Source organism: Triturus cristatus, chromosome 5_2, assembly GCF_964204655.1.
Source record: "Triturus cristatus chromosome 5_2, aTriCri1.1, whole genome shotgun sequence".
In the NCBI taxonomy this organism is placed as follows: Eukaryota; Metazoa; Chordata; class Amphibia; order Caudata; family Salamandridae; genus Triturus; species Triturus cristatus.
Window position 1 is genome coordinate 961,417,571 of NC_140588.1, and position 24,573 is coordinate 961,442,143.

At 50.2% G+C, this 24,573-nt stretch overlaps 1 protein-coding gene across 2 annotated transcripts in view; it reads left to right on the forward strand.

Moving 5' to 3' along the window:
• The window catches only part of ATG4A (autophagy related 4A cysteine peptidase), a 159,667-nt gene that overhangs the window by 78,998 nt on the left and 56,096 nt on the right, over positions 1 to 24,573 (forward strand). For both annotated transcript variants that reach the window (XM_085608159.1, XM_085608160.1), the window contains 3 exons: positions 139 to 314; positions 22,420 to 22,498; positions 23,483 to 23,628. In XM_085608159.1, coding sequence (XP_085464285.1) covers positions 139 to 314; positions 22,420 to 22,498; positions 23,483 to 23,628 — 401 coding nt within the window. The remainder of the gene's footprint in view (positions 1 to 138; positions 315 to 22,419; positions 22,499 to 23,482; positions 23,629 to 24,573) is intronic.

Here is a 24,573-nt window from a genome sequence, read left to right on the forward strand (position 1 = left end):
ACTTGCTGTAAAGTGCTTCCGATGCGTTCACAGTTATCCATGTTTCCAGTTCGCCCTTGCGTGAGCGAAGGTTGTACAGCTTGGAACTACTGCATCAATCCGCATTATTTCAACTATGCTTTGCTTCTTTCTCTTTAGAAAAAATGTGCAAATTCTGTACACATGGGGGAGATGCTGCACAGCACTGCCCCTTGCCGCACTGCAACGCGTACAGCAAGTCTGCTTCCGGGTACTGTTGGAAGCCCTTGCTGCTTATTGTACCTCTCCGACTGGGGCTGAACCATATCAATCCTGTTTACATAGATGCCTTTAAAGTAAGTAGCACCTGTTTTTCAGAGTAAGCCTGGCTTCTGCATGCATGTTTTGTATTCTAAAGAAATATCCTTTTTAAAAGAGTGGGTTTTAAAGCTGTCCATTCACTGTTCTTTCCAGCTTCTTACCACCCTCACAGATAATAGGAAACCACCTTTGAATGTCCTCTGCCTGCTCTTCAGCTTCTCTATACTTATCAATGAATGACGTCACTCAGATTGAGTGAGCAGCTGGAGTGGTTCAGAGAGAATCGAGGCCACTCCTGTCTGTTGCAAGTAAACTACTTTTAGACTCCATAGTGTAATGAAGGCAGAGACATCCTTACTCCCACGTTCACCAACGCGATTACCTTTACTACTCACTTCATGGGACTCTTTTCTGAAAACTGTAGGAAGTTACACATCAGTGTTGTCCTGCCAATATGGGGGTCAGCAGGGTGTGAGTCTACTCTCAGGAGTGTGAGTGGATTACTACTGCCAGGGCATTAGGGTGTGAACGGCTGCTGTCATAAATAGGGTGTGTGAGCAGTGTTGTACTGTGAGCGGTGCGACAACATCGTATGAGCCAGCTGTCAGGAATAAGGTGTGTGAGCAGTGTGGCACTGTCAGTGCCAGGACATCAGGGCTTGAGTCCACTGCCGGGAATAAAGTGTGTGGGCAGTGTGGCACTGTCAGTGCCAGGACAGCAAGTCTTTGAGCCTACTGTCAGGAATAGGATGTTTGAGCAGAGTTGCACTGTCAGCACTAGGACCGCAGAGTACGAGTCTGTTGTCAGGAACAATAATAATAATATAGACATTTAATATAGCGCACAAATCACACCAGAAGGAATATCTCGGCGCTCCTTTGCTGAGAAAGTGAAACTTTCTAAAACAGCCAGGTCTTCAAAGCCTTCTTGAAGACAATAGTGTCTGAGCATAAGCGAAGATTATTGGGGAGTTTATTCCAATGATAGGGGCAGTGTAGGATAAAGATCTACCCCCCTGATTTGAGGTCCGAATGCGAGGGATAGTCAAATGAGCCTTGTCCGAGGATCTAAGGCATTTCACAGCTCGATAAGGTATTAAAGGCATGGACAAGTCGACGGGGAGGGATTTGTGAAGTGCCTTATGTGTCAGACGACCAAGTTTTAAAATGACCCGTTTTCTGATAGGCAACCAATGGAGATTCCAAAGAATAGGGGAAGAGGGGGATCGAGAGGGAAGATTACAATTAGTCTAGGGGCGGAGTTCTGTACCACCTGCAGCTTCTTCAACAAAGAGTTGTTTACTGATGTTAACAGAGCATTCCTGTAGTCCAGGGGACTGATTATGAGAGCTTGGACAAGAGTTTTTCTAGCACTGTCGGGGAGCCAAGGAAGAGCCTTTTGTAGAAGCTTCACAGAGGCGAAGCATGAGCCGCAGGTGGCATTTACTTGGTCCTTCATGGAGAGAGACCGATCAAGCTTCACTCCAAGATTTATCACAGACTGCTTCGTAGAAGGGGCTGGGCCCAATTCAGGCAGAATAAGGTGTTGACCGGAGTTCTTCTGTTACTGTTTGGGCAGCAGAGTGAGTCTGCTGTCAGAAACAGTGTGTGAGCACAGTTGCACTTTCAGCACTAGGACAGCAGGGTCTTTCAGCCTGCTATGAGGAATAGGATGTTTCAGCAGAGTTGTACTGTCAGCATTAGGACAGCAGGGTGTTTGAGCCTGCTGTCAGGAATAGGATGTTTGAGCAGAGTTGCACTGTCAGCACTAGGACAGCAGGGTCCGTGAGCCTGCTGTCAGGAATAGGATGTTTGAGCAGAGTTGTACTGTCAGCATTAGGACAGCAGGGTGTTTGAGCCTGCTGTCAGGAATAGGATGTTTGAGCAGAGTTGCACTGTCAGCACTAGGACAGCAGGGTCCTTGAGCCTGCTGTCAGGAATAGGATGTTTGAGCAGAGTTGTTTTGTCAGCACTAGGACAGCAGGGTGTTTGAGCATGCTGTCAGGAATAGGATGTGTGAGCACAGTTGCACTTTCAGCACTAGGACAGCAGGGTCTTTCAGCCTGCTATGAGGAATAGGATGTTTCAGCAGAGTTGTACTGTCAGCATTAGGACAGCAGGGTCTTTCAGCCTGCTATGAGGAATAGGATGTTTCAGCAGAGTTGTACTGTCAGCATTAGGACAGCAGGGTGTTTGAGCCTGCTGTCAGGAATAGGATGTTTGAGCAGAGTTGTACTGTCAGCACTAGGACAGCAGGGTCTTTAAACCTGCTGTCAGGAATAGGATGTTTGAGCAGAGTTGTACTTTCTGATGGATACATCTGCCAGTGGATTCCTCACCTTGTGAATATCCCCTGCGCCAGCATTCCACTGAACTTTTCTTTCCCAGCACTCCACGTCGACGTGGGCGACGTCATAATGCATCGGCTCCGCTCGCGACTCCGTACGACGTCACTGGAGCCATAAGAAGCCCACGTCGGCGTGATGACGTCAGTTCCCTTTTTTCCGCGCCGTCAACGCGCAACAGTTTTTTCCAGTGCTCTCTAGCTACTTTGTAGTGTTGCTGTGTTACTGTTGAAAATCTGGTATGTCTTCGACGAGGAAGTCGGGCTTTAAGCCCTGTAGGGAATGTGGAGGTCTAATGTCCATGACTGATCCGCATCAAGACTGCTTGTGGTGCCTTTCTTCGGACCACGATGTGGAAGATTGTGCGTGCTGTAGGAGGATGAATCCTAAAGCACTGAAAGAAAGGAAGACTAAACTCTTTATAAAAAAGATCGGTGAGGAGAAGAGAGGGAGGAAGAAGGAGAAGTCGAGGCAGGAGTCGTCGACTTCGAGGTCGTCGAATTCGAAGAAGCATCATAAAAAAAGAAAGCATTCTTCTCGACGTCGGTCCTCGAAGAACAGGAAATCGAGGTCGACTTCGCCCCGTCGGCGTCGAAGCAAGGACTTGCCACCTTCTCCTTCCCCTTCGAAGTCTCCGAGAGGATCTCCTTCGCCGAAGCGGGCTCCAGCGCGTTCATCGGCGCAGTCCCCGGCGCAGTCACCGGCTCCGTCAAAGGCGTCGTCTCCGGTTCGAGTGGAGTCGGAGGTCTCTATTGATGAGCAGGAAGAGCCTACTCCGGTGCCTGATGAATCTGTGGCTCCGGTAGAAGACACTGCGGAGCCGACGCCGGATACTCCACAAAGGGATACAGGTTCTGTTCCTTATCAACAATTCCCGGCTCCAGGTACCGATTCGACGCAATTTCTAAATGCCATGTATGGTATATTTAATAGGGCGGCCTTCCCATCCGGAGCACCAACTGGTCCCGTGGGTCCTATGGCGTATACGCTAGGGGTGCCGCAGCATTATGCTCAGGCCCCCTTTCTGTCCTTTATGCCGATGGCGCCTTCGTGGCAGTTTCCGGCGCCGACTGGGGATCCGTCAAGGCTTCGGATCGATCATCCAGTTTCGGAGCCTTCTTCGACGCCGTTGCCGACGCCGTCGGCGCCGTGTCCGGCGCCGCCGACTCCTTCTGTGGCTCCGCCGACTCCGGTACCTCTGGCTCCACCGATGCCGCGTACGACGTCGACGACGCCGGCTCCCCGGATTCGATCAAGAAGGGAGGCCCAAAGGGTATTTGAGGAAGGAAGGTATAGAGCAGAGGTGGAGGAAGGTGAAGTGGACACTTCTTCTGATGAATTTGAGGGAATAGAAGAAGCAAGTGGTTTGGATACGACCCCAGAGTGGGAACATACTTCTGCAAGATCTTCTCCACCACAGGAATTGGCACCCTACCATGTGGTAATTAAGAAGGCCGCAGATCTGTTAGATTTGCAGCTGCCCTCTGTGGAGTACAGGTCTAACTTGCTTATGGAGGTGTTGCACTCTCCGACATCAACGTCGGAGCCTTTGTTGCCTTTCAATGAGGCCATCTTGGAGCCGGTTTTGGAGGTGTGGAGGAAACCTCTTTCTTCTCCGGCGGTTTCCAGACAGGTGGCAAGAAGGTACAGGGTGGCACCTGGGGATCCTGATTTTTTGTCAACGCATCCATCTCCAGAGAGCCTAGTTGTGCAGGCTTCTTGTTCGAAACATGCTTCGGGTGCTTTCCCTCAGTCTCCAGCAGATAGGGAGTCCAAGAAAATCGACCAGGCGGCTAAAAAGTCTTTCTCTTCAGGAAGTATGGCACTGAAGTCATCTAATGCCACGTGTCTGCTGGGACGTTATGTTCATGCCTTGATGGACTCTATAAAATCTTTAGCCCCTAAATTGCCTGAGGGTGATAAAGCGTCCTTATTGGAGGTGGTTGCGGACACTCAGGCGGCTGCCAGACAGGTGATCCAGTCAGGGCTGGATACGGCGGATTCGGTGGCAAGAATTATGGGTTCATCTATAGCCGCGAGAAGACAGGCGTGGCTCCGTTCCTCTGGATTCTCTGCGGATTTTCAGGCCACATTGGTGGATCTGCCATTCGACGGACAGAAACTGTTTGGGGAGAAGGCAGACTCTGCCCTACAATGTTTTAAGGACAGCAGATTGACGGCAAAGTCCTTGGGTCTGCAGGCACCTACTAGGGGTTCAGCTTTTAGGAAGTTTAGGGGTTTCGGAAGATCATCCTTTCGCTCCTTCCGACAGCCTCAGCAGCAGCAGCAACAACAGAATCCCCTCTATAGGTCCTATAGAGGGAAGCAAAGGGGTCGGAGAGGTTCTGGTCGCAACCCCTCTTCTTCGTCCTCCTCCTCTGCTCCCAATGAGGCTTCAGGGAAGCAGCCCTAGATCCCCCATCCCGGATCATGTAAGTCCTGTGGGGGGGTCGGGTGTCCTACTTTCTACGGGGTTGGAAATCTATTACAACAGACCTTTGGGTTTTGAACCTCGTAGAGACTGGGTACGCCCTTCCTTTTCGGGAGTTTCCTCCCCCTTACCCTCCTTGCCAAGGTTATTGCTCGGAAGACCATCTGCTTCTCCTGCTGAAAGAGGTTCTAGCCTTGCTTCAGAAGGGTGCAATAGAGGTGGTTCCGGAGCAGGAAAGGGGTCAGGGGTGCTACTCCCGGTATTTCCTGATTCCCAAAAAGGACGGCAGCTTGCGTCCGATACTGGACCTCAGAATCTTGAACTATTACCTGAGACAGGAGAAATTCAAGATGCTGACCCTTGCGCAGGTTCTTCAAGCGTTGCAGCAAGGAGACTGGATGGTGTCGCTCGACTTGCAGGATGCATACTTTCATGTCCCAATCCTGAAGTCGCACAGGAAGTATCTCCGTTTTACGGTTGGGTCGCAACACTTCCAGTTTGCGGTCCTCCCGTTTGGTCTTACTACCGCACCTCGAGTCTTCACAAAGGTGATGGCAGTGGTGGCTGCTCATCTCAGGAGGTCGGGGATTCCGATTTTTCCCTACCTGGACGACTGGCTTCTGAAGGCAGAGTCCCCAGAGATGGTGCAGCATCATCTGCAGGTAACATCTCGGCTGTTATTCGACTTGGGTTTCTCGATCAATGTGCCCAAATCTCACCTGGTGCCCTCTCAACGCAGCCTGTTCATAGGGGCGGTACTGGACACTACTGTGTGTCGAGCATTCCCTCCTCCTCAAAGGATTCTCGACATTCAGGAAATGGTCCCTTTATTCCACAATGGAGCGGTTGTTCCAGTTCTGAAGGTCCTTCGCCTGCTCGGTCTGTTCGCCTCCTGCATTCTGTTGGTCAACCATGCATGCTGGCACATGAGGGCGCTCCAGTGGTGCCTCCGCAGGCAGTGGTATCAGCACAATGGAGATCTCAGGGAGTCGATCAGGATCTCCGGAGAAGCTGCAGCGGATCTATCTTGGTGGAGCGTGGAGGGCAATCTGTCCCAAGGAAAGCCCTTCCATCTTCCTCCATCGGTGGCCACAGTGATAACGGATGCATCCACCCTAGGGTGGGGTGCTCATCTGGGGGATCTGGAGATCAAGGGTCTTTGGTCTCCAGAGGAGAGGTTGCTTCACATCAACCTTCTGGAATTGCGGGCGTTTCGTTTGGCGCTCAAGGCCTTCCTCCCTTCCCTTCGCGGTCAGTCGGTTCAAGTCCTGACGGACAACACTACCACGATGTGGTATGTCAACAAGCAGGGAGGAGTGGGGTCGCGTTGTCTCTGCAGAGAGGCCCTGCGTCTCTGGTCCTGGGCTCAGGACAATCAGATTTGTCTGATGGCAAATCATCTGGCCGGGGTGCTGAACGTACGTGCGGACAGTCTCAGTCGGCAGTTCTCCGCCGACCACGAGTGGAGGCTCCATCCGGAGGTGGTTCGTTACGTCTTTCGGACGTGGGGAACCCCTTGGGTGGACCTGTTCGCCACCTGCGAGAACGCGCACTGCCCGTCATTTTGCAGTCTCCAGTATCCGATGCATGGGGCATTGGGGGACGCGTTTCAGTTGAGTTGGGGCTCACAACTCCTTTACGCGTTTCCTCCCATACCCTTGATTCCTCGGGTTCTGAGGAAGATTCGCCAAGACCGGGCCCAAGTTATTTTGGTCGCCCCGGATTGGCCGAGAAGGGTGTGGTATACGGATCTTCTCCACCTCTCCTCGTGCCCTCCGCTCCGTCTCCCTCTGAGGGCAGACCTCCTCTCGCAGTTGGAGGGGCAGGTTCTACACCCCCACCTCCAGAGCTTACACCTTCATGCCTGGAGATTGAACGGGGCAACCTGAGTTCATTCTCTCTCCCGCCTGATGTGGTGGACATTATTTTATCGGCCAGGCGACACTCCACCAAGTCCATTTACTCCTATAGGTGGTCCAAGTTTGTTAAATGGTGTGGAGAGAGATCCATTGACCCTTTAAAAGCCCATCTTTCTGATGTGCTCCAGTTTGCTCTTTCCTTGGCGCAGCAGGGCTGTGCTGTGGCCACGGTCAAGGGCTATCTTTCGGCCTTATCAGCTTTTCTATGCCTCCCAGATCAACCGTCATTATTTAAATCTCCGGTTGTTCTGAGGTTTATCAAGGGCCTTACGAACATGTTTCCTCCCACTCCCTTTGTAATGCCACAGTGGGACCTCAATCTTGTCTTAACCTTTCTGATGGGGTCCCCATTTGAGCCTCTACATAGCTGTCCTTTGAGGCTGTTGTCCTTTAAGGTGGTCTTTCTGGTAGCCATAACCTCGGCAAGGAGGGTGAGTGAGCTTCAAGCTCTAAGTTCCAAACCTCCTTTTCTTACCTTACATGCTGAAAGGATGGTTCTCTGGACCAGGGCTGCCTTCCTGCCAAAAGCTGTTACTCCGTTTCATTTGGGGCAGTCTATTACTCTTCCTGTTTTTTATCCACCTCCTCATCCTTCCAAAGAGGAGGAAAGACTCCATCGCCTGGACCCGAAGAGGGCTGTGAGTTTTTATCTGGACAGGACTAAAGACTTGCGTCTAGATGATCAACTCTTCATTGGCTATGCTGGTCATTCGAAGGGTAGAGCGGTGCACAAGCGCACGCTATCGAGATGGATCATCCTTGCCATCAAGATCTGCTACGCCCTGGCTGGTAAGACTCCTCCTGAGGGCATTAAAGCTCATTAAACTAGAGCAAAATCGTCTACATCTGCTTTGGCCCGGGGTGTTCCTGTGGCAGATATTTGTAAAGCCGCGACTTGGGCCTCTCTCCATACTTTCGCAAAGCATTATTGCTTGGACTCTGAGATGAGAAGGGAGGGCCACTTCGCGCGCTCTGTATTGCAAGACGTTTTGGTATAGGAAGGTGGACACCCTCCTCCGGGAGTGGGGACTGCTGTGGGAATCTATTCTCAAGGTGAGGAATCCACTGGCAGATGTATCCATCAGAAGAACAAGTTACTTACCTTCGGTAACGCTTTTTCTGGTGGATACAGTATCTGCCTGTGGATTCCTCACTGACCCACCCGCCTCCCCGTTGTCCACCTTTGTATACCATGAAATAGGTCTTGTTTGAAATGCTTGTGCATTTGTTGGAAATGCTTGTTTATTTGGCTTCCTTTTCCTTTGTATACTGTGTATATGTGTTGGTATACTGTATACTGTGTATACTTTGAGTTTGTCGTTGGTTCACCTGTTCGCCTCGAAGGCTCGGAAAAAATGGGTGGAACTGACGTCATCACGCCGACTTGGGCTTCTTATGGCTCCGGTGACGTCGTACGGAGTCGCGAGCGGAGCCGATGCATTATGACGTCGCCCACGTCGACGTGGAGTGCTGGGAAAGAAAAAGTCAGTGGAATGCTGGCGCAGGGGATATTCACAAGGTGAGGAATCCACAGGCAGATACTGTATCCACCAGAAAAAGCGTTACCGAAGGTAAGTAACTTGTTCGTCAGCACTAGGACAGCAGGGTCTTTGATCCTGCTGTCAGGAATCGGATGTTTGAGCAGAGTTGTACTGTCAGCATTAGGACAGCAGGGTGTTTGAGCCTGCTGTCAGGAATAGGATGTTTGAGCAGAGTTGTACTGTCAGCACTAGGACAGCCGGGTGTTTGAGCCTGCTGTCAGGAATAGGATGTTTGAGCAGAGTTGTACTGTCAGCACTAGGACAGCAGGGTGTTTGAGCCTGCTGTCAGGAAAAGGATGTTTGAGCAGAGTTGTACTGTCAGCACTAGAACAGCAGGGTGTGAGGATGCTACCAGGAAAAAGGTATGTGAACAGAGTTGCACTGTCAGCACCTACACAGTACGATGTGACACTGCTGCCATGAATAAGGTGTGTAGGCATAGCTGTACTGTCCTTTCCAGGACAGGAGAGTGTCAGGGTGCTGTCACGATTATGGTCACCAGAGTGTTTCTGACAGTCCTCAGCTGATTTCGGTGATGCCTCCTCTGCTGAAGTCCATGGCTTCCTCCTTAGGAAGTTAAACATTATTTTGACAGGAGCAGAGGATGACACTACTGACCTTGGGAACTTGTCATTCTACCGTGGACTTGTACATGCTGGGCATCAGATCAAATTAGTGCTTAATTAAAGAATTTAAAATGTCTTATGTCATGCCTGGTGCTTTCACTCCCAAAGTCTTGCTGTGTGATGCATCTCCATCTAAAAATATGGATTTCTATCCCAATGGAGATGCACTCTGTATTTGTAGAGGGAAATGTGCACTAAGCAACAAAGGGCTGCCGCTCAGAAAAGTATTTTGGCTTGATAAGCAGGGCCGGACTGGGAACCAAAACCGGCCCTGGCAAAGAGCTCGGCGGCACCCCGGTGTGTGCCGCCGAGCTCTTTGCCAGGGCCGGTTTTCGACCGATTTTGTTACAGGGCCGATTTTGCAGCTATGCTGCAAAAACGGCCCTGTAACAAAAACGGCCCCTGGGGGCCCAAAACCGGCCCCCACCCGTGCGGCGCACCGGGGGATTGCCCGGTGCCCGCTACGGCCAGTCCGGCTCTGTTGATAAGCGCAACAGGGAGCCTCCCTCAGGATGGGACAGATGATTGTAATGGAAGCTGAGAAGCCGAAGAGGCCTCAAGCAGTGAGCACAAGGCCTGTCTTGGGCGGGAGGGTCACTCCAGGTCACTATGAGATCCTTTAGAGTCTGCAAACCTGAAAACACCTCATGAATTAGCAGTAATTTGTTGGTATGAGTGAGTATTTTTTTACCTCCTCGTCCCAGTCCTAAGATATGAGGTTTTGCCTCTTCACAGAGGTATAGTTCCCCAGGCCTAGCAAAAAGAGAGATAAAGACACTTTCTCTGGTCCCTCCTTCCTGCAAGCATGGAGCCACTCCTTCCTATAAGCATGGAGCCACTCCACTCCTTCCTACAAGCATGGAGTCACTCCTTCCTGCAAGCATGGAACCACTCCTTCCTGCAAGCATGGAGCCACTCCTTCCTACAAGCATGGAGCCACTCCTTCCTGCAAGCATGGAGCCACTCCTTCCTACAAGCATGGAGCCACTCCTTCCTACAAGCATGGAGCCACTCCTTCCTACAAGCATGGAGCCACTCCTTCCTGCAAGCATGGAGCCACTCCTTCCTGCAAGCATGGAGCCACTCCTTCCTACAAGCATGGAGCCACTCCTTCCTGCAAGCATGGAGCCACTCCTTCCTGCAAGCATGGAACCACTCCTTCCTGCAAGCATGGAGCCACTCCTTCCTACAAGCATGGAGCCACTCCTTCCTGCAAGCATGGAGCCACTCCTTCCTGCAAGCATGGAGCCACTCCTTCCTACAAGCATGGAGCCACTCCTTCCTACAAGCATGGATCCACTCCTTCCAACCAGCATGGAGCCACTCCTTCCTGCAAGCATGGAGCCACTCCTTCCTGCAAGCATGGAGCCACTCCACTCCTTCCTACAAGCATGGAGCCACTCCTTCCTGCAAGCATGGAGCCACTCCTTCCTGCAAGCATGGAGCCACTCCTTCCTACAAGCATGGAGCCACTCCTTCCTGCAAGCATGGAGCCACTCCTTCCTGCAAGCATGGAGCCACTCCGAGCCACTCCTTCCTGCATCCCCTTTGGTAACGACTCCTTCCTACAAGCGTAAAAAGAGGGATTCACATACCCACTTTTGGTTAGTTTTTCTGTCAAAGGGGAGAATTATTCCTTTTCTACGAGCTAAATTCTGAGACGTTTAAATTTTTTAATTTTGATGTTTTTGTTATGGGTTCCTGCATTTTCTTTGGTAGTAATCTCAACTCTCAGATCTCTAGCTCTCAAAGAAACAAGAGGTTCAGTTTCATAGGAGTTTGAAGAAGAATGTAGGAGTCACTTTTTGCAAGGTGCAAGGTGTAGAGTTAATTGAAGTATTGCAACATTAGTAATTGTCATTTCCCAGTCCAGTGCTGCAAGATGAAAAATATTTTTTCTTACATTATCAAATAGAGGCCTCTCATGTGCAAAGCTGTGCATAATGTACTCTCCTGGGAACGGAGGTAAGTAGATGCCCTTTCCATGGTTCTTGTTGAAGCAATCCCCCTGGAGTTTAGAGAAGAGTTCCCATTGGTGGCGAAGTTTGATTCTTTAATGACTGACTTGTTTTTTCCAGTTCACCATTATTTTGGCAAATGCCTGCCCTGGGATCCAGTTGACAGGAGAGTGGAAGTCGTGGCTAAGCAAGTATACAGTTCTTCCATTTTAGATATTCATGCAAATGCCTTTGCAACCTTTAGAGGGCAGTCCCTCTTGAAGATTTCCAAGCACTGTTCGAACACATGCGGCAAGTCCTTAATTGCGCTGCCACTATTTATATAATACAACACCCAGTCCATTTCTTTTCTGATATTTCTTTTCACAGACTGCGAGTGGCAGCCGCGACGTCTGGGTCTTCTGATGTCTCGAGGCCAATGTGTGATACCTTCATGGAAAGCTAATGCCTTTCAGAGACTACTGCTTATGCATTTCACTTTTAATGAGGCTAAGCTTTTTGGTCATCCAATCAAGAAAACTGTAGAGGATCTGAAGCTCATGTTTTCCATACAGACGTTTAACTCAGAAGATGCACGTTTGGCTCCATAAGGCTTTGTAGCCCGGCTTCAACTCTCGAGCGCCAGCCCTTTCCTCAAGGGGCTGTATCTTTAGGAACCCTTTCTCTGAAAAATCACAATAATCGCCATCTGCATCTCTCCCTCCTTCCTCGAAATCATGGCTCTGCTCTGAAAACTCAGAATGAGTGGGAAGGCTTCTTAAAATCATCTTTGAGATCTGGCATTCTTCAGTATTAAACGCCTGGGTTTTAAAGGTCATAAGACTGTGTTTTACCAGATTCTGTTTTTTGAATTTCCACTGGTGATCCGACATGCACCAAACCCACGTTGTTCTCTTTAGTGTTGGACGCTTCTTCAGGGCATATTGACCTTGATGGACAAAGCATCAAATGTTCCACTGTCTTAAGCTGAAGTTCCACTGCCTCTAGCAAAGAGACTCCAAGAAAGCTATTCAGTTGTTTTTCTTGTACAAAGCCCTTGAGGAGGCACTCGCCCAGTCCTGGACTTTATGATAGTAAATTCATCCCTCATCAGTCATTCAAAATGGTAACACTCCCAGTCCATAATTTCCGTGATTGTGTCAGAAACCTTCTGTGGCTTCTCTAGATTTGTTAGACATTAGATCCATTCAGACTGTCTCAGATTTCGGGTGTTCCCATTCCACCCTAAGCCTTTCACAAAGATCTTGACTTTTCTGGTGGGTATGGTACACTCCCTAGACATGCACATGTACCCATCCTTGGATGATTGTTTAGTATGTGCCTCGTCTTTTTTCAGGGGATGGAGAGATGTGTGAACGATCTGCCAGGTTCCTCAGGAATTTTGTGTTCTTCTCAGCTTTAGAAATCCCGCTTACTGTCTTCTCACAATCTACAGTGCATTGGAGGAGACTTAAATTACGTTTTCCATCCACCTAGAAAAAGGCCAACATTGATGTGCCACCTGTCTGTTTTATTAGCCCGATCTGAGGCAACAGCTCAAGACTGGTTAAGGGTATGAGTCCACATGGTGGCCTGCTGTGCTTAATTTGTAAAAAAAAAAGTGCCTGGGCTCTCCCCAGGAGGCCACTGCAGCTTGCACCACACATCGCCCCTACCATGCTGCCAGTCATAGTAACACCACCACTACTAACCACCACACTTCTACAAGTGTGATACTTCGTACTATACCAGGCCCTCATAGCTATGAAATTGGATTTGTCAGCAGGTAACAGTAATTTTTAATGTATATTGAAACAATAATAAACTGTTGTGGTCAGCTCTAAATTACTTGTGGCAGATTGTCACAAGCACCAGTGTCGACAATTAAGTGCCGGTGCTGAGCACCGGAAACCACTGGCTCAAATTAAGCACCGGCTGGCCTGTCTAATGAAGGCTTGCCTCCATCTAATGCCTTTGGTCTGGAATTTTCAATAGTGGTGGATCCCAGTATTGGATAACAACATAACACTGGTTCCAGGATCTTATCAAGTCCATCATTCCCTTCAGTGGTGGTTGGTTCATGACAGTCCGAACTGAGGCCTCTTTTTGGCTTCCCTTCCGCCTTAGGTACTCATGAAGGATGAAACTGTTATGGGGGAGCAAATCTAGGGGGATTTTTGGCTTGAAGTTATTGGGACCAAGGAGAGATGAACTGTTGTATGGATCAGCAAGCGGGGCAATCAGGTTCTAAATGAAGTAGTCCTGTGTCAGGAAACCTGCTTATAGATAGAAGTCAGTCTGCTGCTCCTTCTGACAGCTATCTTACATGGAGGGAGAGTGGGCCTATGGATCAATTGATCCAAGTTTTTACTTCCTTTGGATCTCTTTCTCTAAGTCCATGTTTGTTTGAGAAGTCAGCTTGCCGATTTGGCCATTCTAGACTGTATCAGTTCACAACTTCTGCACTGCGATTCTATCTCCAAACGCATGGGGGATTGATACGTTGCGCCTTCTATTGCCACAAGGCCTGCTGTATGCTTTTACACCATTCCTGTTGATACCAAGGGTCTGTTGGAAGATTCAGGATGACCGTGAGGTAGTGTTTCTAGTAGTTGCTTGCTAGACTCATCGTCCTTAGTCTTTGCTGCTCCTGTATCTGTTATCCCAATCTCATTGGATATGTTCAACATTCCCACTTCCTCTCCGAGCCCCTCTGCTTCCATGGTCATATCAACTGAGGCTCCACAAAGGGGATTGGAGCTTTAAATGTTAGGTTTGGAGGCCTGGGGTCTTCTAACAGGGTCCTTCCATGTATCCAGCACTCTACAAGCTGCCTACTCTGAGGCAACTAAAGTGCTGAATTTCCTTTGAGATGGATTCCGCCTTCTTTTTTCTGTTTCGCCTTTAAGTAGGCAATGGGCTGCCATTCAAGCTTTTGGGGGTTCAGAAATACTTCCAATCTTTGAGTTGGTTTCCTCTCCACTTGGGATTGTTTTTCTTTGCCACCCTGTGGTTAATTTTCTGGTGCTACCTTGGGTCCTTCGTTTGGTGCTTTAGATTCTTCAGGTATCACCCTTTGAACTGCTAGATACTGCTGATTAAAACTCACTTTTGCTAGAGCTTTGTTTCTAATGGTCCCTTGTTGGCCAGTTTGGTGCTCTACTTTGTTCTGACACTTTTTCTATACAAGGTTGTCCTTAGAGCAGATTATCCTTTCTTCAAAAAATTCCTTCTAGTTTCCATTAAACACAGGATTTGAAGCTGCCAGTTTTTTCCCTTCTCCTCCCTCAGACAATGAGCCCTCTCCATGTGTTTAAATCATACCGCTCCTTTCTGCAAGGTGGTGTCTCTGTTTATGACATGTGCTTCAGCAGGCCAGAGACATTACCCTTGCTTATAGTATGGCTGGGGTGATTTACAAAGTACTGCCCAAGGCTGACCTACCATGGGTGGTAGCCACCTCTTGGGCAGCTTGTAAACGAGCCTTACTGATGGACAGACGCGGCACTGCCACCTGGTCTTCCTCTCGCACATTTATAACCCATATTTTACAGGCGGTGGTGGTTTTTCATTTGATTTTGGTACAAACTTCTGCTAAACATGGATCCTTGTAAGTAAATGTGTTTCCTTATTAATGCCCTGCAGGCGTTGAAGTATTCCCTTTGCGTGGTCTGTTATGATTTTCAGGTGTCTGTGGTCACCTCCTTTGCTCAGGGACATCTTAATATTGTTACGATTCAGATGAGGAAGACAAACAAGGAGGTAATAGCTCGGTAATGTTTATTACTCCGATTACTGGTCTTCCTCGTCACAGTCGAAGGCACTCACCCTCCTGCCACAAGGAAAGTAGATCCCCATAGGGCATAGTTTCTAAGACTTTAGTATTACAGGAAGTCTGTATGTTAATCTCTTTAAGGGAGGGTTAGAGCCTAGCTAGAGATCAGAGAAAGTGTCTATATTTTTCTTTTTGTTTGGATAGGAGAACTATAGGTCTGTGACAAGGCAATACCTAATATTATTAGGGCTGTGACCATGAAGATTATGAGTACATAACCAGGCCATTCTTCCCACTCATTATTTCTGTCCCAGTTCCAGCCCTCCTGTTTTTCCCTACCATGTGTGGATTTAGAGGCTCCAAAATCGCAAAACTGTTTGTGATCCTAAGTGGAATTTACATGCACAAATAGCATCATTTACAAATGCAAAATCAAGTTTGTGATTTATAAAAAGTGAATTTGCTTACTTAAATGGATGTATGTGCAAGTAAAAGTACACCTGTGCGGTTTCATTTAATGTGTTAATAAACATTCCTATAGCTGGCAGTTGTTGATGGCTCAAGGTGAGACTTCTGCAAACATTGATGAGCACTCACAAACTCACAGCACAAACTATGTAGGTATTCACAAACATCTTGCTGATGTGGTCATACATTTTCTCTTGTCACGGTGGTGGGCGGGGGGAGGGGGGGAGGAATGTGTTTTCAGTGTTGGAAATGAGAGATGCCCACCAACATTGGTGGAGGTGTAATGAAAGGGTTTTGCCCATATGAAGAAATATGTTCCATGTAAAGAACTACAAAAATAATGTTTGCTAATTCCAAGAAAATCAGATATGAATTCTAAACGTAGAAGTATCTCTCCAACATCCTACATTTAGACATCTTGGATCTGTGGCCTTCTCATCTATGTACCCGGGATCTGGAACAACATCCCCTTTTTCAGAAGGACTAACTCATCCCTCCTCCACTTTGAAAAAGAGGTGAAGAGAAACCTTTTTAAAGCACACTACATCATGAAGCTATAACTTCGACTCTCAGAACCCAGCTACTCTTAATTCTGTATTTGTTTTTGACCCTGTACAGCTCTCTGCTGCCTTTCGGCTGGGTTTATGGCATGCAGATACCACTTGTGTACATGCCGTGTTTTTACAAGCTTGAATGGATGTGGGGCCATTTCATCTGTTTCTGGTTTATCACAGATTATAGTTATGTAGCTGGCCAGGTGGATAAGGAACATGACAAGGAGACTCGAAACTACTGTTCACACAATATTGTTACTGGTACCTCACAGTTCCTTCATCCTGTGGCCCTTCCATCAGCTAGCGGTTATTGTTTGTTTATTCCCTCAATACTCCCTTCTCTCCTTTCCCATATTCTACCACTCTGCTCTTCTCCCTCCTAGACCACCACCTCCTTTTGTGAATGCAATTTTGCAATCGAGAGGCACTGCCAAGCAAAGTCCTAGGCCGTATACAAATAAATAAAAGCCGTCTGGCAGGAGCCTAGCGCGCAACCAAGATGGCCGCGTAGGTGCGAAGCTCCCGAGGACCTCTGCGACCTCCTGAATTAATCCTGATTATATCCTGTCTTTGACGAGGGGACTGTGTCTGTGTACCCGAGCTGAGGCGGCACCCGTTTTCCGTTTTCGAATCGGACCCCGGACACGGGTGGGAGCACCGATCGAAGATTGCGGCCTTCTCCGCGCCAGCCCCCCGGATTGGAGTTGTGGGGCAATCCGGGGACAAAGCGAACAACAGCGGCGGGCAGGGCTGGGCGACTCGCGTACCCCGCGCTTTCACTTTCGCTTTTGCGCCCTCCTTGTCCTCAAGCGAGGTAGGGTTGCGGAGCGGGGTGCGGTGGTGTGGCCTTGCCCCTGTGCCCGGCTGACCCGCCGGCTGTGAGCTGTCCTGCGGTCCAGTGGTCACCCCCCCCCGGAACCCGTGAACTGGTTTATCGGCCCTTTCGAGACGATTGGCAGACTTGGGAGTGCGACATGTCCACAAAGCAAGATGGCGACCGGGCCAAGGTGAAATCGACCCGCCGCGGCCCGGCACTTCAGTCAAACAGTATGGACCGCTACACCCTCCAGAAGGGATCCCCAGAGGCACAGCGTACATCCCCCGCGGGCCCGGCTGAGGCGTCTGCTCAACCCGCGGATCTGACCCTCCGGGACGTCATGGGCGCCATTGCCGAGATGAAGGCCTCGGTGGACCAGCGCTTTGATACTCTGGCGCAGAAGATAGACTCGGCCCTGGTGGAGGTGGGCCTGGTGAGAGCCGACTTGTCTAAAACAAATGACCGGGTCGATTCCTTGGCCCACACCACCTCAAGTCTCACCACAGACGTGGCGGCCCTTCAAAAGGAGGTGCACCGGCTTGGCCAGGCGAGCGCCATGATGGACCGTCGATTGGAGGACGCCGAGGGTCGGGCCCGGAGGAACAACGTTCGTATTGTCGGGGTGCCGGAGGGACGGGAGGAGGAGGCGGCAGATTTGTTTGTGGAAGACCTGATCCTCACCCATCTCCAGCCCCGGGGGCTGAGTAAACTTTTTGCGGTGGAACGTGCTCACAGGGTCCCCGGAGGAATACCTAAGGTCGGAGCTCCGCCGCGGCCTCTCATTGCCCGGATTTTTAACTTTCGGGACAGAGACGCTATCTTGCAGACTTCCAGGCGACAGGGACCGGTCAAGCTTGATAATATGGACGTGAATTTCTACCCTGACTTTACTCCGACGGTCCAAAAGCAGAGACTGAGTTTTCTCGGAGTTAAACGTCGCCTACGGGACATGAACCTTAAGTACTCAATGCTTTTTCCAGCTAAGCTGAGGGTGGAGGTGGATGGTCGCACGCACTTCTTTGACCGTCCCGAGGCGGCTGGGGACTGGTTGGATACTCTGCCTGGGGATCGGGGCCGGGGGGGTGGGGGGGTGCGGTTGGCGGGGAGGGCGCGCCGGATCAGAACTGAGGGGTGAATAGTAGGCCTTGCTCTGGACAACATTTTGGTTACCATTTACTGATCGTGTATGTTCCCCTCCTATGGAGGTCGTACGGGGTCCGTTGGGGGCTTTCCCTCCTCCTCTGGGGGACTAGTTAGTTTGTCATCTATGGGGCGACAGGCACACTGCACTTTGGGGGGGCTGTCTGGGCTCATGCAGGGGTGCAGGGAGGGGGGAGTTCTGTTGGGATGGGTGGGTGGGGGTGGAGTGTTGTTTGTTTGCACCGCAAGGCGAACCCTTTACTGTATTGTTGTTTTTGAGATGCTCTTTGGGGGACGATTGATGGCTTCCATGTATGATGGGGGGTAGGGACCTGACTGTGTTATCATGGAACGTTAACGGGCTGGGGGATAGGATTAAGCGTGGTGTGGTCCTGCAGTATCTGAAACGAATTTCGCCAGATGTGATCTTCCTGCAGGAGACACACCTTATAGGTAATTCCTTTCATGCCATGAATCGGAGAGGCTATCGCTTGGTGGCCCATTCGGGTTTCACCTCGGGCTCGCGGGGGGTGGGCATCATGATTAAGAACTCGCTCCCATTGGAGATTGATGAGGTGCGCCATGATGAGAGGGGACGTTACACTGTCTTGGTGGGTAGAATGGAGGGCAGAGTGGTCGTTTTTGTGTCAGTGTACGTTCCGCCGGGGTTGCAATCTACCACGTTTGCGGACCTGGGGCGCCTCCTCCTTGACCTCCCGGATGGGCTTCTGGTAGTTGGGGGGGACTTCAATGCGGTGGCTTCAGGGTCTATGGATCGCCATCCTCCCAGGGACCTCCCCCGGGCACAGGCGTGGCTATCTGGCCTTTTAGATACACTAGGATTGGTGGATTGCTGGCGACTAAAGTATCCCGCGCAGCTGCAATACACCTTCCACTCGGGTGCCCATGGTAGCCTCTCGCGGCTTGATTATATCCTTGTTCCTGCGGCCTATGCTGGGAGGGTGGGAGAGGTGCGCCATTTGGCGCGGGGTATTTCAGATCACTCCCCACTACTGCTGCATCTTGGTGTCTTCCCGAGGGGGGAGGGCAGGGTAGCCCCGACCAATGCCTGGTACCTGCGCGACCCCACTATTCGAGCCGAATTGATCAAATCCTTGCAGCGGTACTTTGAGGAGAATGTGGGGTCTGTCCCTTCTGCCATCTCCCTTTGGGAGGCTTTTAAGGTAGTTCTTAGGGGGGAGGCCCTCTCCTTTATCTCCCATGCCCGGAGGCGCGAGCGGGAGGAGGTAACCCGGGTGGAGGCCGAAATTACTGAACTAGAGGGTGACCTGGGGAGCGGGGTGACGGATGCCACATTGCATGTTCTACACCTCAAGCAGGCGGCCTATAGGGCCCTCGTCACGGAGGCGGCCAGGGGCCTCAGTAGAGAGCAACAGGGGCGACTGTATGATGTGGGTGATAAGGCTGGTAAATTGATAGCGTGGTTGGATAAAAAGGAGAGAGCGAGTCGTGTGGTTCCGTTGATTGAGAGGATGGATGGTGTATGTGTCACCGAGCCGGACGCCATTGTCTCCTGCTTCGCGGACTATTTCCGCGAGGTATATTCCCCGGTTTCTCCCTGCTCGGAGGAGGATTCCCATGCCCTGCTACGGGACATCGCGCTGCCCTCCCTTTCGGTGGAGGACAGGGATTCGCTGGACGCTCCTCCCACCTCGGACGAAATTGCCCTTGCTATCCGCTCGGTCGCATCTGGCAAGGCCATGGGCCCCAATGGCATCCCTATCGAGCTGTATAAGCTGCGACCGGATGTACTGGCGCCCCACCTGCGCGCGATGTTCCTGGCGGCCCGCCCGCGGGGTTCCCTTCCGCCGGACCAGCGTCTGGCCACGATCGTGGTGATCCACAAGGAGGGGAGACCCCGTGAGCGGGTCACATCCTATAGGCCTATCTCGCTCTTGAACGCGGAGCCCAAAATCCTCGTCAAGGTGCTCGCCAACCGGCTGGTCGGTGTGGTGGGCGATTTGGTCCACCAAGACCAGTCCGGCTTCATACCCCATCGTAACACGGCCCTTAATCTGCGACGCTTGCACGGGGTGCTCGCGCGTGTCCCGTTCGTGCGGGAACCGGCCATCTTGGCATCCTTGGACGCCACCATGGCGTTTGACACGCTCGAGTGGCCATACATTTGGGCGATGCTGGCGAGGTTTGGCTTCGGACCGGGCTTCATCAGCTGGGTCAAGTTGTTGTATTCCGGCCCATTGGCGCAGGTGGTGGTGAATGGACGAGCTTCGGCCCCATTCGCACTGGGACGGGGCACGCGACAGGGTTGCCCCCTGTCGCCTCTCCTGTTTGCACTGGCCCTGGAGCCCCTGGCGGAGTGGCTGCGGTGGCACCCTTCCATCCGTGGTCTCCGCTGGACCCCCGAGCATGAGGACCGCGTGTCCCTCTACGCTGATGATATCCTTCTATATCTCGCCTCCCCGCGTAAATCACTGATCGTCCTAGTTGATGTTTTGCGCTCATTCGGTCGCAACTCAGGCCTCGTCATCAACTGGGCGAAATCCTGTGTATATGTGCTTGCCGGGGAGGCTCCGGTCCTACCACGGGACTGTCCGATCCAGATCGCCTCCCAGGGGTTTCGGTACCTGGGTATATATATTACTCTGGACCCGGAGGCCCGCTACGAGCGGAATTTGCTGCCCCCCCTCCAGCGCTTGAGGGAGGACGTGGTGCGTTGGCGGTGTCTGCCGCTTTCGCCGCTTGGCCGAGCGGCCTTGTTTAAAATGATGTCGTTGCCGCGCTTTCTGTACGCTCTCCAGAACACTATGGATTTGGTTCCGGCGCGCTACTTCCGAGAGGTGGAGAGTTTGCAGCGTCGCCTGTCCTGGGACGGGAGGCCGCGTATTGCCTTGGCTAAATTGACGCTCCCGTGGTACGATGGGGGGGTTGCCCTCCCGGATATTAAACGGTATTACTGGGCCTCCCAGCTAGCTGCGATTAATCATGGCCTTTACGGGCCCGCCCTGAACCCGGCATTTGAAATGGACAAGATGCTCCTGCCCGGTGGCGACTACAATCGGGCGCTCTACTCTGGCGCGCCGGACCCTCGCCTGACGGGACCGACGCGTGTCATGGTGCGTGTATGGCACGCGGCTAACGCAGCTATGGGGTGGAAGGACCGTTTGACCCGGGCGTCACCGCTATATGCGTCGGCGAGGTTGGGCTCCTTGTGGACCTCGAAGGGCTTCGAGAAATGGGACACGATCGGCATCAGCACAGTGGGAGATCTCTGGACGAGGGGGGGATTCAAAACTTTCGAGACGCTGCAGACGGAGTTTCAGTTGCAAGGCAGTGAGTACTTTCGGTACTTACAAGTCCGCCACGCGCTGGGCTCCGTCTTCCCGGATGTCGCGTCCATTCCGGAGTCTTCCCCCCTGGAGGACAGAGTGCTGGATGGCCATGTCCCAGACAGCACGATCTCCCTTATATATAAAAAACTGATTAACGACCGATCGGGCCTGCTGACTGGCCTCCGCGAGGCCTGGGTTGCCGATGGGCTGGAGTTGGACGACGAGGACTGGATGTCCGTGGTGGCCTCTCCGAAGGAGGTGGCCATCCCGGCTCGCCTTCGCTTCGTCCAGCTTAAGATCCTCCACCGGGTTTACGTGACGGGGCCAAGGCTTCTACGTATGGGCTTAGCTGAGGATGGACTGTGTAAGCGTGGCTGTGGTGCCTTGGCAACTTTCTTGCATATTCTGTGGGAATGCCCGAAGGTGGAGCGATTCTGGCGTGGTGTGCATGAGGTCCTGCGAGTGGTTACGCGTGTCGTGCTGTTGCCTGAAGCGAGGAGATGCTTGCTGAATGTGTGGGAGCCAACTGACTACTCGGTCCCGCAGATGCGGTGGGTGACTCTGGGATACATGATCGCTAAGCGTGACATTGCTCAATTGTGGGGATCCCAGAGGCCTCCGGCGGTGTCGGCCTGGAAGGAACACATGGATTGGTGTATGTTTCGTGAAAAGGTGGTGTATGTTGCGAGGGGTAAGCCTGGGGCGTGGGTGAAAATCTGGGGCCCCTGGAACGCCTATCGCGGGGGTATTTGCGAGCCGCCGCTGCTGCCGGCTGCTTCGCCAGCTCCGTCCCCCTAGCCGACCCCCTCCCCCAGCCATGGGCACGTGGTTCCCCAGTCCCTGATCTGTTCTCATTCCCCTCTTCAGAGTTTGGCGATTGGTTGGGGTTCCCCACTTAAGGAGCGCGTGCTGTCACTTGGGATTGCGGGTTGCCTTGCGGGTGTGGTTGTTTTTGTGTTGTTGTGTTTTGACAAAAGGAAACCGTATTGTTGGTTTGGAGTTATGTGGCCTGCACTACTGATATCTCCTGATTTACCCTTTTTGCACCGCCAAGAGATTTTTCTGTATGTATGTCATATCCTACTGCCACTCTAGCGGCCGGCCAGACGGTTGTAGGCCCATACTTGTAACTATTTGAGATTGTAATAAACGGTTTCAAAAAAAAAAAAAAAAAAGCCGCCTGTTCCTGGTACATTATCATTATGTTGGTTTGTTGAACCATAAGATAGATTTATGTTCCAAAGTGCGCTCATTGTTCTTATTTTATACCCCCCTAGGAGTGTTTCAAGATGTCTCAATCTTTGGGTGCACTAGGAGGAAAACCAAATCATGCCTATTATTTTATAGGATTTTCAGGTAATAAAATATTTTTTCTTTTAAAAATTATGTAAATATATATATATTTTTTTGTAAAGCATTGATTTCATCCATCACATGTCTATGCAGTAAGAAAAAGAAAAAAACTGAATAGTCTATCAATGGAATGCATATCAAAATAGTTATGCAACTCCTCACCTTAAACAATAAACCGGGCAAAGAGCTTTAGAGTAAATATAAGATAAATAAAATCAGTTGAAGACACTATTCTGTAGTCTTGTACAATGAAACACAAGAGGCCCAAAGTAGACGCTATCCTGTTTTATGATACAAATATCCCTAGTCAAAACTGCGGACAAGGGTACCAGATTCTAACTCTTTTTTGTGTATCACACACTGGTTAAAACTTCACAGAAACACATGCCTGGCATTCTGATTCAAGTGGAGATTTCCTGAAATTGATGTGTGAAAATAAACAGATCTGCAGTAACCCCACCATTAAAAGCTGCCCAAGAGGTGGCCACCACCCCTGGATCAACCTGGTAAATCAAACCCAGTCATAATATAAACAAGGGAAACAAACCAACCTTTCAGGTTTGTTGTGGAGGGGCAATGTCTCTGGCCTTCTGAGCCATAGGTCACCAGTAGACTACCTTGCAGATAGGAGCAGTAGGATTAAATAATCCCATTGGGGGTGGTAACTGCTGTTACCACAGATCCAGAATTATGAGGCCCTTCCTAATCTGGATTTAAGATATTTCCAGGATGAACAGGTCTGGTATACCAAATCCATTGACAGTGGATGAAGGAATGTGTTTTTAAAAGTAATATTTGGTCAAGGCATTCTTCAGGTGCCATGAGGTGACAGCACAAACAGCTTTTTCTCTGGCAAACTTACATATAAATTTAATAAGAACCCCTACACTCTGACTTTCATTAAACATAAAACCCATATTGACCAGAATGGCATTAAACATTTATCAAACTTTTTAATTCAATTGTTTGTTTTTGTTACTTGCACAGAGGATGAGTTAATCTACCTGGACCCCCACACCACTCAGACATTTGTCGATTCAGAGGAAAATGGGATAATTCATGACCAGAGTTATCATTGCCAGCGAGCGCCGCACAGAATGAAAATCCTGAATTTGGATCCCTCCGTAGCTTTAGTAAGTACAGAGAAGTCTGATTGTATTGCAGGTTAATTATGTAGCAAACATGAGCAGGGGAACATTTGTCATTGGTTTCTTGAGAAGTGGCCACACTGTCAAATATATATTCAAACCCCACCAAAGCACTGAAGGTTCCCAAACCATATACCTTGGTAATGTCAGATTTGAAGTGTAGAAATGAATGCCAAAAAAGTATCACAAACATATTAAGACATAAATAACATAATCGTAGGGCATCTGTGCACAGCTGTTGCTTAAAAATGCACCCCCACAGCCCTCATCTGCATGTTTTAAGGGTTGTGCTCCCTTGCCATTTCTTGAGGGAAATGGCACAACACATGTTTTCCTTCTATATCTGCCTCTGAGTTTCGGTCTAGGCAGTAGTTCATGTGATAATGGATTACACAGCCACAGTTAGTACTACTTCTGTGCACAGCCGAATCACAGCATAAGCTAATGCAGCCCAAGAGATGCAGGAGAGCTGCATAGATGATTTGGCTAATACTCAAGCTGCATTGAAAAATCGCTCCAAGAGTTTTCTTCTGTTGCCCTCATTACTATCGAAAAGTCAGCAGGAAACTTTAGTAAAAAATGTACTTCCTAAAAGCGGAAACTAAGCTGAAATAGAATTAAGCCGTGCTATGCTTACGGCAGATCGCACGTACACAATTTAGAGATAATCGTTGTTTTCATTTTATTTGATTAACTCGCTGACACCAATTAAACTTTGATAAAATAGTCACATTTTAAACACAGTGTCAAGTAATAATTTTTCTGATGGATACATCTGCCAGTGGATTCCTCACCTTGTGAATATCCCCTGCGCCAGCATTCCACGGAACTTTTCTTCCCCAGCATTCCACGTCGACGTGGGCGACGTCACAATACATCGGCTCCGCACGCGACTCCGTACGACGTCATCGGAGCCATAAGAAGCCCACG